The sequence below is a fragment of the Maniola jurtina genome, chromosome 6 (genome assembly GCF_905333055.1).
Source record: "Maniola jurtina chromosome 6, ilManJurt1.1, whole genome shotgun sequence".
In the NCBI taxonomy this organism is placed as follows: Eukaryota; Metazoa; Arthropoda; class Insecta; order Lepidoptera; family Nymphalidae; genus Maniola; species Maniola jurtina.
The window spans coordinates 16,161,969-16,173,998 of record NC_060034.1 but is presented as its reverse complement, the minus strand read 5'-3'; the positions used below and the strand labels follow the sequence as shown (position 1 = coordinate 16,173,998).

At 57.1% G+C, this 12,030-nt stretch overlaps 1 protein-coding gene across 3 annotated transcripts in view; it reads right to left on the bottom strand.

The window, feature by feature from the left end:
- The window catches only part of LOC123865877 (fat-like cadherin-related tumor suppressor homolog), a 46,737-nt gene that overhangs the window by 16,455 nt on the left and 18,252 nt on the right, over positions 1-12,030 (bottom strand). For all 3 annotated transcript variants that reach the window (XM_045907077.1, XM_045907080.1, XM_045907078.1), the window contains 12 exons: positions 7,493-10,540; positions 6,942-7,328; positions 6,438-6,648; positions 6,134-6,324; positions 5,664-5,807; positions 5,423-5,584; positions 5,141-5,345; positions 4,031-4,412; positions 3,290-3,941; positions 3,093-3,194; positions 548-1,300; positions 70-351 (listed from right to left, as the gene is read on the bottom strand). In XM_045907077.1, coding sequence (XP_045763033.1) covers positions 70-351; positions 548-1,300; positions 3,093-3,194; positions 3,290-3,941; positions 4,031-4,412; positions 5,141-5,345; positions 5,423-5,584; positions 5,664-5,807; positions 6,134-6,324; positions 6,438-6,648; positions 6,942-7,328; positions 7,493-10,525 — 6,504 coding nt within the window. In that variant the 5' untranslated portion in view covers positions 10,526-10,540. The remainder of the gene's footprint in view (positions 1-69; positions 352-547; positions 1,301-3,092; positions 3,195-3,289; positions 3,942-4,030; positions 4,413-5,140; positions 5,346-5,422; positions 5,585-5,663; positions 5,808-6,133; positions 6,325-6,437; positions 6,649-6,941; positions 7,329-7,492; positions 10,541-12,030) is intronic.

Below are 12,030 nucleotides of genomic sequence, written 5' to 3'. Positions count from 1 at the left end.
GACGCGCATTGTCATCGTGTGTCGACACGCTCATTGCTCAGCAGGAAATGTGGAAATGTGTGAGCGAACCTCGCCGTTGTCGTTGGCGTCCAGGTCGACGGCGCGCACGCGCACGACGGCGGTGCCGGGCTCCGCGCCCGCCGCCACGGCCGCCGCGTAGGGCTGCTCCACGAACACCGGACAGTTGTCGTTGACGTCCGTCACCGCCACGTGCAGGCGCGCGTGCGCCACGCGCTCGGCCGCGCCGCCCGCGCCCGCGCTGCGCGCCTGCAGCAGCAGCGTGTACGCGTCGCGCGCCTCGCGGTCCAGCGCGCGCCCCGTGCTGCGCACCGCGCCCGACGTCGCACCCACCTGCGCCCACGCCCGACACCGAACATGCCAATCAATGTTTGAAATGGGTGTTGCAGATTTGAAATATGTAGTTGTTTTTTATGACTCGGTAATAAAGTTAACAAAGCAATGGTGCCGACTTGAAGGCAGGACCAAAAAGCCTTTCTATTTCTGAGCTACTGAGATGAAATTGTATTTCACGAAGTTACAATATTACCTCGAAACCTTCGACGGGATTCAGGATGCGGAAATGGACGTGTTCGTTGAGCGCGGCGCCGAGCACGGCCAGCACGGCCACGACGGCCGGCTTGGTGGAGTTCTCCACCACGGAGCCGTAGTAGTCCGCCTTCTGGAAGGCGAGCCCCGCGTTGTCGGTTTCGCGCACGCGCACCTCCACGCGCGCCGAGCTGGCGAACGCGCCGTCCGACACGCGCACGCGCAGACGGTGCGAGCCCGCCAGCGGCGCGGGGTCCGCCACGCGCAGCTCGCCCGCCGCCGACAGCGCGAAGGCGCCGCGCGAGTCACCGTCGATGATGTCGAACTTGAGCGGCGCCAGGCCGGCGGGGTCGTCGGCGTCGCTGGCGCTCAGCGTGAGCACGAGCACGTCGGGCGCCGTGGGCAGCAGCACGGTGGCCTGGTACGTAGCCTGCGAGAAGGCGGGCGGGCAGTCGTTGACGTTCACCACGTCCACCGTGACCCGTGCGGTGCTGGCCGAGGGCAAGCGCGGCTCGCCCGCGTCTACGACGCGTACGGTGAAGGTGTGACGCGGCTGCAGCTCGTGGTCGAGCGGCGCGGCAAGCTGCAGCGCGCCGGTGGTGGGGTCGAGGCGGAACAGCGCGCGCGCGGCGGGCTCCAGGATGTCGAAGGCGCGCTGCTGGTTGGCGGGCGAGTCGCCGTCCGCCGTCGCCAGCACGAGCGGCTCGCCCGGCGCGCCCGCCGCGTCGCTGACCAGCGCGCCCGCGTTGGCGGCCTGCATCGCGACCACACTTTAAAACATTGTATAGAAGGACTACACTAACTAGTTTAGTTTTTGATATCTCTATCTTCCCCATCACAAAAGCAGTCTAAAACCATAGATATGTTCTAAAACTGACAACTTTGGCGGCCCCCCATTTCTTTATCATTTCATATAAAAAGATATGTAAAAATATATTCGTACTCTAGTCAATGAGCTTTAAACATCGATGTGCTTTAAACAGTGATGCCTAAATACGTATAATTTATGATGCCTAATATGCCTAACATGCTTGGGTAAGAAAAAAATTTTTATGGCACCTTCTTCATTTTTATTTTATTTTTATTATTAAGGAGGAGGTTCTCAATTCGTCGGAATCTATTTTTTTAGTAAGCATATATTTCTTATGTATGTTTCCCGATTACTCAAAGACGCCTGGACCGATTTGGATTTTTTTTTTTGCTTGAATGGTTATACGGTGCAGGAAGATCTGATGAATATTTAAAATATATATATATATATATATATATATGTAAAGAAAATACATTCCCATTTTCTTAGGCTGAAATCTATAAAGCGCACTTTGACTTTGCTCTGACTTAAGATTGAGTTAAAACGAGACAGATTTATGTGAGAGATATAGCTCTGTCTCGTTTTAACTCTGTCTTAAGTCTAGGCAAAGCATAGAGATAGTATATTTCCTTCATCCAAGAGGCAAAGGCAGAGCGCGCTCTATAGATTTCACCCTGTAATCTTTGAATTTGAATTTTGCCGCGGTCCATAATAAGACTGTCATTTGTCAGCGAGTTGTATCTTGTCTGTGTTCTGAAGTTACAAAGCTTTTGACAAGATTGGAAGTTATAACGAGTACAACTACTCTGTGGTTATAACATGGGATTGCTGACGCGAAAAGATTAAATTGAAACAATCAAAATTCATTAATAAGCAATTAACTTAGTGAAAGTGGTGAAAGTATAAACTTTAATGTCGTTTCTCTTAATTCAGAGCAACACATGATTGTTTTAACTGGCTGTTCCTTAAAATTACCTTATATATATTTTTGAAAAAATGTAAATATAGGCTTAAAAAATATTTTTTTTATAACTCGATTTTTATCTTTTTTTTCCAAATCTTAAAATAAATTAATCTTTTTTTTGTCAGCCCTAGCACAGACTGCGGTCTGTCTATTTGGGCTGCAAAGTTTCAAGCACCAGTCTCAGTTTTTGTCTAGTGCTTTGGTCTACAACAATTGGTGTGAAATGTTCTTTTATAATTTAATATAGTTCTTTTATTTATGGCCTATTGCTAATTGTTAGTTTTTATTTTAATAGATTTAATTTACTTATAACACATGTTTATGTCAATACTCACTAGCAATAAGAAAGCAATAAAGCCTATTTATTATTATTATAATTAAGTCTTAGTGAAATAAACAAAAAATAAATATAAAAAAAAATATCTTCGGAGATGGAGAACAGAACTCCTCAATGGATAAGAGTAAATAGCTCGCGATCGGTGTAATAGCTTAGTTAACAGTAGGGTTTTAACTGGGCATAGCATATTATAGTACAGTGGGGCCACTAAAAATTGTGAAATAGTTTTTTTTTTTAATTCAATATTTGGTTTTGAGTCAACGTTCAACACCAAATGCCAAAATTTCGGGTTTGTTACTCATTTCATCTACGCGCTAAAAACCTGTGAAACGCGGACAGACAGACGAACTTACAGACAAACAGCAGAGTGACATTAATAGGGTCCGTTTTAACCCTTTGAGTACGGAACCCTAAAAATATGAAATAACTGTTACCTCCGATATGCGGCCTCGATACTCTCGTTGCAAAAGAACAGGCGGGAACTCGTTCCGGTCGAGCACGTGCACCGCGACGCGCGCGCTGGCGCTACCGCCGCCCTGCGGAGGTGGCGATGTGATAGTGTATACATACAGGAGGATACATGAGGAGTATCCCTGCATTTTGTTGAAATGAAGATCAGAGAAAATGTTACCATGTTGAAAGCGGTGACGGTGAGGTTGTAGAGGTCCTTGGTCTCGTAGTCGACGGGCGCGGCCAGGCTCAGTACGCCGGCCGCGGGGTTGAGGCGGAAGGCGCCCTCCGCGCCGCGCAGCGAGTACCACACAGAGGTCTCGCTGCGCGCCTCCAGCGCGGCCAGCACGGCGCCCGGCGCCGCGTCCTCGCCCACCTCGCACACCACGTCCGCGTCCACGAAGCGCGGCGGCGCGTCGTCGGGCTCCACTACCAGCACGTGCAGCGGCAGCGTGGCGCCACGCTCAGAGGGAGGCGGGCTGGCGGCGCGCACGTGCAGCGTGTAGTCGCGCGGGCCGGCGGCGGGCAGCGCGCGCGTCAGGCGCACGTCGCCCAGCTCGTCTACGGCGAACAGCCCCGCCGCGTCGCCGCCCGCAAGCGAGTACAGCACGCGCGCCGCGTCGCCCGCGTCGCGGTCGAAGGCGCGCAGCGGCGCCACCAGCGAGCCCGGCGCCGCGCCGCGCGCCAGTCGCGCCTCCCACAGGCGCCGCGCCCACTCCGGCGCGTGCTCGTCCGCGTCGTGCACGCGCACCGTGACGCGCGCGAACGCCACCGACGCGCGCGGCGCCTGGTCTCGCGCCCACACCGTCAGCTCGTGCACGGCGGCCGCCTCCCTGCCGAGGACACGCGCGCGCAGAGATAAGTTCTCGTCTCCGATCCGCGCAGGTAACGTTACGAACGGCCGTGCAGCCGTCTCGCTCACCTGTCGAGCGGGCGCGCCAGCTCCAGCACGCCGGTAAGCTCGTCAAGGCGGAATAGTTGCAGGTCGCGGGGCGCGCGCGCGGCGTGCAGGCCGAACAGCAGGCGCGCGCCCGTGCCCGCCGTCGCCTCCAGCGTGACGAGCGCGGCGCCCGCGCGCGCGCTCTCCGACACCTCCACGACGTACTCGTCGCGCGAGAACAGCACGCCGGCCTCGTGCGCGTCGTTGACGACGGTGACGTCCACCAGCGTGTGCGCCGCGCTGCGCCCGTCACTCACGGACACATTGAGCGCGTAGTGCGCGCGCTGCTCCCACAGCAGCCGGCGCGCCAGCACCACGCTGCCGTCCTCGCGCCCCACCGAGAACTGGTGCTGCGGGTCGCCGTCTGCCGATTTATATTACATTATTTATTCAGCCCCAAACTGTTTACGTAAACACACAGCCACCAGTAAAGCGGCCACTCATAGAACGACACACACGTAGGTAAAGAGCTTATCTCTACATAGTATAAAATAAAGTCGCTTCCCGCTGTCTGTGAACACAACGGAATTGAATGTAGTTTAGTAGTAAGAAGGTTTATATGTATAGCTTAATTGTCACTTTCTTGAATCATAATGTTCAAAATGTTGGGAGCATCGATGGTTGGGGGAAATCCTGCCGACATGCTGCCGACTAAGAACTTTGATCGAAAATTGACAAATATTGCGAAGTGCAGTGTGCTCGGTTGGCACTACAAAAGGCCACAAATCAAGTGAAGAAGAAAAAATAAGATAAACTCAAAAACTACTCAACCGATTTTTAAAATTCTCTCATCTTAGAAAGCTACATTATTAGCGAGTTACATTTTATTTACAAAAAATAAGGAAAATTGTAATAATCTTAATCAAGTTGGGATAAAAATCTCATCTGAGAGTTTCATAAATGCGCTGCCATTCATAAATAAACTGAAATGGAAACACAAAGGTCTTGGACAGAGAGCCCGTGAGGGCACGGGCTCTCGTTCCAAAATTTGGTTTTGACAGATGGTACTCGCAGATGAAATGAAGGAGTTTTACGGCGAAATACTAAAAATTAGGCGACCAAAAAGCCGATTCTTGGGGGCGGGGCGCTCACCGACGATGTCATAGTAGAGCGCGTCGCCCTCGGGGTCGCTGGCCTGCAGCAGCGCCAGCAGGAACCCGGGCGCGTCCAGCTCGGCGGCCTGCAGCGGCGCCACGGCACGCACCGCGGGCGCCGCGCCGCCGCCGCGCGCCACCACGCGCACGCGCACGCGTGACACGCTGCAGCGCGCCGGCCGCCCGCCGTCGCACGCGCGCACCTGCACACGAGCACACGTCACGCCACGTCGCGAAACGAGCCTCGCCCGTCGCGTTCGCCGCGGTAGTCGGTACCCACCGTGAGGTCGTAGGTGAGCGCCGGCGCGAGCCGCAGCCGCGGCGCCGCGTACACGCGGCCGGAGCGCGCGTGCACGCGCAGCACGCCGCGCGCGGCGCCTCGCGCTCGCCCGCTGTATCGGACGGTGCCGTTCTCTCCCGCGTCACTGTCCAGCGCCGCTACCTGGTATCATTTATTTAGTACGATTTTGAAAATCCGAAGAATCAATTGCCATCGGAGGTAGACAAGGAGTCGTGCTCACCGTGGTGATGTAGGTGCCGGCGGGCTCGTCGTCCTCGTCCCACACGTCCCAGGCGGCGCGGCCCGAGCCCTCGTCCTCGTCCTCGGCCTCGGCCTCGGCCTCCGAGCTACTCTCTTGGCCTTCAACAGAAGCCGCCTCGTCATCCTATTGTACAATTATTTTATTGGATATTGAAGATAATTTAAACCCTGAGCGTTCTATTATTTTGAGTGCGATTCATCCAAGAACAGAGCATATTGCGTCGTCGGGCTATTTCTCGATATCGAAAAGGCCTTCGACCACGTGCGACGCGCCAACCTTCTGGTGTAATTTTGATTTGCCACCGGGACTGTGCGGCCGGGAGCCGCGCCACACCCGGCCGAGGGCAGTCCTACGCCTCGAAACGGATCCATCTCTGGCTGGATATATATTTTTCTATCCAAATAGTCAGGTAATGTGAAACAGATACTCATAGGAGGACGGTGACACACCTGCATGTCGGCGGCGGGCGCGCGCACGTCGTAGAAGCGCTGCGTGAAGGCGGGCGCGTGATCGTTGAGGTCGAGCACCGTTACGCGCACGCGCGCCGCGCCGGTTAGCGCGCCGTCCCACACCGCCACCTCCAGCGCGTGCGCGGCCGCCGCCTCGCGGTCCAGCGCGCGCCCTGTCGTGCGCACCTCGCCTGAGGACATACGCGCACACTTCACAACCACACCACGTCACAGATGCCATAATCATTATGATTGCGGCCGGGGATCCCTCGCGGGAGAAGCGGCTGGCGGTGGGAGCCGGTACCTGTGTCCTCGTCGATGGAGAAGAGTCCGTCCGGGTTGCCGGCCACGATTGAGTAGCGCAGACGCGCGGGCGCGGGCGCGGCGTCCGCATCCACAGCGTGCACGCGCGCCACGAGCGTGCCGGCCGCGCAGTGCTCGGGCACGGCCGCCGCGTACTCGGCGCGCTCCGGCCACGGTGCCATGTCATTCACGTCCTCCACCTCGATGTATACCTGCGTACGCAAGCGGCAAGTTAGTCGCCGCTCATCCGTGTCGTCTTCGATATGTTTTGATCCCCATTCGTGCGCTAAAAAATGACCGAAAGCAAATGTCTACGGTGCATTTGATCTGCAGTATTGTATTCGTGAGCTGCGTGAGATACTGAGGATGTTCCGATGCACCGATAACGAGTACAGGGGAGGCGTATTTCCGGTATTTGCGATAATCAGATCGTACAACATACGATGCGATTATCGCAAAGTAAGCTCGTGCGTGTAAAGCGAGGAGGTAGGAAAGCCGTAGTGACCTGGACGCAGGCGTGGCGCGGCACCAGGCCGTGGTCCTGCGCGCACAGCGTGAGCCAGTAGTGCGGCGTAGCCTCGCGGTCCAGCGGCGTGGCCGTGCGCACGACGCCCGCGTCGTCCACGGAGAAGTGCGCCAGGCCGGAGCCGCCCACGACGTAGTAGGCGAGGCGCGAGTCGCGGCCAGGCGGGTCGTCGTCGGTGGCGCGCGCCGTGAGCACGGCGGTGCCGGGCGGCGCGTTCTCCGGCACGCTCGCAGCGAGAGCGACGCGCTCGGCGAACGCTGGCGTGTGCGCGTTTTCGTCCACGTCCGCCACCTCCACGATGAGCGTGGCCTCGGCCCACAGCGCCGGCCGCCCGCCGTCCGCGGCGCGCACCGTCACGCCATACACCTGCCAACCAGACCACACAATATGACTTATAAATATAATAAATATATTCCTCAATTTTTTGTAGTTATATTCCACAATGCTGACTGTCGCTTTCGGATTTACTTATCAGTCGATGCGATTTCCAAAATACATTAATAAGAAAGGTAAATAGATTAGTAAATGACCTGTCTATCCTCGTAGTCAAGTCGCCTCGCGGTGCGCAGGGTGCCCGAGGTGGCGTCGACGGTGAACACGGCGTCCTCCGCCGGCTGGTCGGGCAGCGAGTAGGTGACGACGCCGCCGGCGCCCAGGTCGGGGTCGAAGGCTTCGAGCACGGCCACCAGCGTACCCAAAGGTACGTCCTCGCGTACGCGCGCACTGTAAGCCGGCAGCGCGAAGCGAGGTGCGTTGTCGTTGACGTCGTCCACGGCCACGCGCACTAACGCCTCCGCGCGCAGGCCGCCGCCATCCGTGGCGCGCACCGTCAGCTCGTACAGCGCACGCCGCTCGCGGTCCAGCGGCGCGCACACGGCCACCACGCCGCTGTCACGCTCGACGCAGAACTCGCCGTCGCCGGCGCCGCTGAGGCTGTAGACGACGCGGCCGAACTCGCCGCCATCGCGGTCCGTGGCGTTCGCGTGGAATATTGCCGTGCCGTTGAGGGCGTTCTCCGTCACCCGCAGGCTGGCGAGCGTGGTGGCGAAGCGCGGAGCGTTGTCGTTCACGTCGAGCACCGTGACGGGCAGCAGGCGCGCCGCCGCGCGCTGCGGGCGCCCCAGGTCGTACACCGTCACGTTCAGGTAGTACTCGCTCTCGCGCTCGCGGTCCAGGTAGCCGATCACCTTGAGCTCCCCCGTGTCGGGGTCGATGCGGAAGGCGGAGTCGGCGTCGCCGCCGGAGATGGCGTACACCAGCAGGCCGTTGTAGCCGAGGTCGCGGTCGCGCGCGCGCAGCCGCACCAACGACGTGCCCAGCGCCACGGACTCGTTCACCTTCACCTCGACCGGGAAGTCGACGAACTCCGGGTAGTGCAAGTTCTCGCCGTAGCGGGACGGCGCCGGGGGGAAGTCCTCGGCGAAGTCGACGGGCGCGTTGCTCCGCTCGGCCGCCGCCAGCAGCTCCGTGAGGCGCCGCGCGACGCCTGTGTCGCGGCACTCCAGCGAGTTCGATTCGCCCACGCCGGTCACCAGGTGCAGAGTCAGGGTGGCCGCATCCGCGAAGTGCGTGCCGTCGGTCGCGGTGACGTTCAGCACGCGAGTCTCGGCGCGCACGTCGGCCAGGTCGCACGCCAGCACGAGCACGCCGGTGCCGGCGTCGAGGGAGAAGCAGTTGTCCTCGTTGCCGCCGGCGACGCGGTACGCCACCACGTCACCGGCGTCGAAGTCGATGGCCGACAGGGTGACGATCTCGGCACCGACGGCGAGCTTGCGCGACAGGTAGCCGACGCAGTCCACGCGCTCGAACTGCGGCCGGTTGTCGTTGACGTCCTCGAGCCGCACGGTGAGCCGCATCTCGGCCTGGCGGCGGTACGGCAGGCCCCAGTCGCTGGCGCGGATCTGCAGCGCGTATTCGCGCCGCATGCTCTCGTAGTCCAGCAGCCGCGTGGTGCGCACGGCGCCGGAGAAGTGGTCCACCTCGAAGGGCACAGGCTGCAGGTTGGCGATGCTGTAGGAGATGTACGCGTTCTCACCCGAGTCGGCGTCGCGCGCCGCCACGCGCGCCACCACGGCGCCCGGCGCGCCGTTCTCTGCCAGCGTCACCTCCATCTGCTCGCGCTCGAACGCGGGGTCGTTGTCGTTGGCGTCGACTATCTCTATCTTCACTTTGGCGGACGACTGCTGGCGCACCCCGGCGTCGCCGTGGTCGATGGCGGACACGGTGAGCGTGTAGAACGCCTTACGCTCCGCGTCCAGCGCTACCGCCGTGTACAGCACGCCCGTGTCCGGGTTGACGCTGAACTCGCCGCCCTCGTTGCCGCCCACGATCTCGATGTAGACGCGCGCGTTGCGCCCCTCGTCCCGGTCGCTCACCTTCAGGCGCAGCACGGGCGTGTTCGGCGGCGCCGTCTCGCTCACGCTGGCCTCGTACACCTCTCGGCTGAACACCGGCGCGCCGTCGTCGGCGTCCGTCAGCATCACCGGCAGCGTGAGGTAGGCGGAGCGCGCGGGCGTGCCGGCATCGGTGGCGCGCAGCGTGAGGTTGTAGCCGCGCGGCGCGCTCTCGCGGTCCAGCAGCGCGTGCGCCACGACGTCATACTCGCCGGCCTGCGCCGACTCGCGAACGCGGAAGTGCCCGTGAGGGTCGCCGTCGACTATCTCGAGGCCGGCGACGCGGCCGTGCTCGCCCGCGTCTCGGTCCGTCACCTCGACGATCGCGTACACTTCCGCCGTAGAGTTCTCTATCAGTTCGGGCAGGTGGCGAACTTTAAGTTCCGGGGCGTGTAGGTTGACGGGAACGACGCGAACGAGCAGCGTGGCGCGCGCCGCCGGCGCGTCGTCGCCGCGCGCCATGAGCGAGGCGCGGTCGCGCGCTAGCACCGCGACGGTGTACGTGGGGGCCTCGGCGGCACGTAGCGCGCGCGTCAGCGTCACCACGCCGGCGGTGGGGTGCACGGCGAAGCGGTCGGTGGGCTCGGCGAGGCTGTAGTAGATCTCGCCGTTGACGCCCAGGTCGGCGTCGTCGGCGGACACGCGCGCCACGCTGGAGTGCAGCGGCGCGTCCTCACGCACCACCGCCTCGTACTCGGTGGGGTAGAACAGCGGGCTGAGGTCGTTCTCGTCGGTGACCTGCACGGCCACCACGGTGTCGGCCTCCAGTTGGCGGCCGTCGGCGAGCTGCGCCGTGGCGCGCACGTCGAGGCGGAAGCTGTCGCGGCGCTCGCGGTTGAGCACGTCGGCGTGGCCGGCGCGCGTGCGCAGCGCGAGGAAGCAGAAGTCGCCCACGGCGCGGTCCTCCGCCTTGAAGAACTTGTCCCGGTCGCCGTGGCGGATGCGGAAGCGCACGCGCGCGCCGGGCGCGGGCAGGCGCACGCCGAGCGGCGCGGCGGCGGGCGGCTGCGTGGCGAACGTTCGCGGCGGGCTGTTCTCTGGCACGCTCACGTTGTACAGCGCGTGCGCGAAGTGCAGCGCGGGCCCGGGCGGCGGATCGGGCGGCCCGGGGCCGGCGCCGCGCGCGCAGCACAGCGCCGCCAGCAGCAGCAGCGCGCGCGCGCTCCGCATGTCGCCCCTCGTGTTCTGTAACAGCACCGCGCAGGTGTCAGCACCGCCCGCCGACCGCCGTCGAACATCAATCGGGTGGTAGTGATTCGTAAAAACTAATCACTGAATTAGAAATAAAAATTCAAAAATGTCCTATGAACGCCATCTAGCGGTCGCGTAAGGCATTACTAGGTCAAAGATCTTATACAGGGTCACATCCTTCCTTATTCCAACAATGCAAATAGAAAGGATGATTAGTGTGAACGAGAGGCATAGTTTCTTTATCCTTTTGTTTCTTAGAAAAGAGGGCGTTCTGGGTAGTTCTGGCATGTGGTGGTAGTGAAGAGTTTCTGTTCTTTTCACAAATTTTAAGTGTGACAAGCACAATGATGTTTCTAGCATTCCAACGTACAAAAAACTAGCAGTTTAACTAGCAGCATGATAATCTTCAAAATTATTTTGAATTAAACTAATCTACTGATATTTGCACCTTGATATGAAAAAACGATTATAATACCAGAATTACGAAACAAAGAGTAATGTGTTATACCTCATTTAAATTGGCATTAAATCAGCAAGTTTTTCTGATACAGGGTCACTTTTCCGTAGTACATTTTTTTTTCACAGTGCGCTTTTAAAGTGACATTTAATTTTTGGTAACGCTTTAAAAGTTTTGGAAAAAAAATAATTGCTCTTGTAATTTGGTAGCCAGAGCCTCAATCGAAGGTTTGTAGTGCTGATACATTATCTAGTAATGACACAACATCGTTTGTTTCATTGTTTTTTATCTCATTTTTTTTTAATTAGTGTAATTGTAAGAGAATCTGGTATTTTATTAAAAACCCAAAAATATTCATAGCTCTTAGGGCAATTTAAATATGGCCATGCTGTAGAATTTTTTTTTGCTAGAAATGACCTCCTCTATCTCCCTATTTCGTTTGATCCACGACTTTTTGACCACCCTGTATAATCATAACAACTGCACTGACAGACGCCACACTCAGCGCCGACTAGCATTCAGTGTCATCTGTCGGAGAATAGTTTAAATAGCTCTCAACCAAACATAAAATTAATAGTTATTATTCTAGAATCATAAACCATCAACTAGGCATAATTTTTAGAAATTAGACTACATTTATCCTCTAAAAACAATCAATTATGTATTATTGTTGTTTTATAATGTGTTTATTGTTGTTTTATAATGTGTTTTTGCGTGCAATAAAGATTTTCTATCTATCTAAATGTTCTAACTCAGAATACTTCACTGTGGACACTTTTTCAACTTTGTTGTTTATAATGTGTTTATTGTGCGAAATAAAAGAACTTGTGTTGCTCTGAAAAGAGAAACAACAATCGAAGCTGTTACTCCACACTTTAATCAGATTTCAATATCCAAATTACATTAAAAACATTCGGCAAAAATAACGTTCATTTTCAACACTGGCACAACTCTTGACAGTTGACAGTTGACACTTGTGACGTGTGCGCGGCAAATTCAAATTATGTTGCCATCTAAATGAAGATCT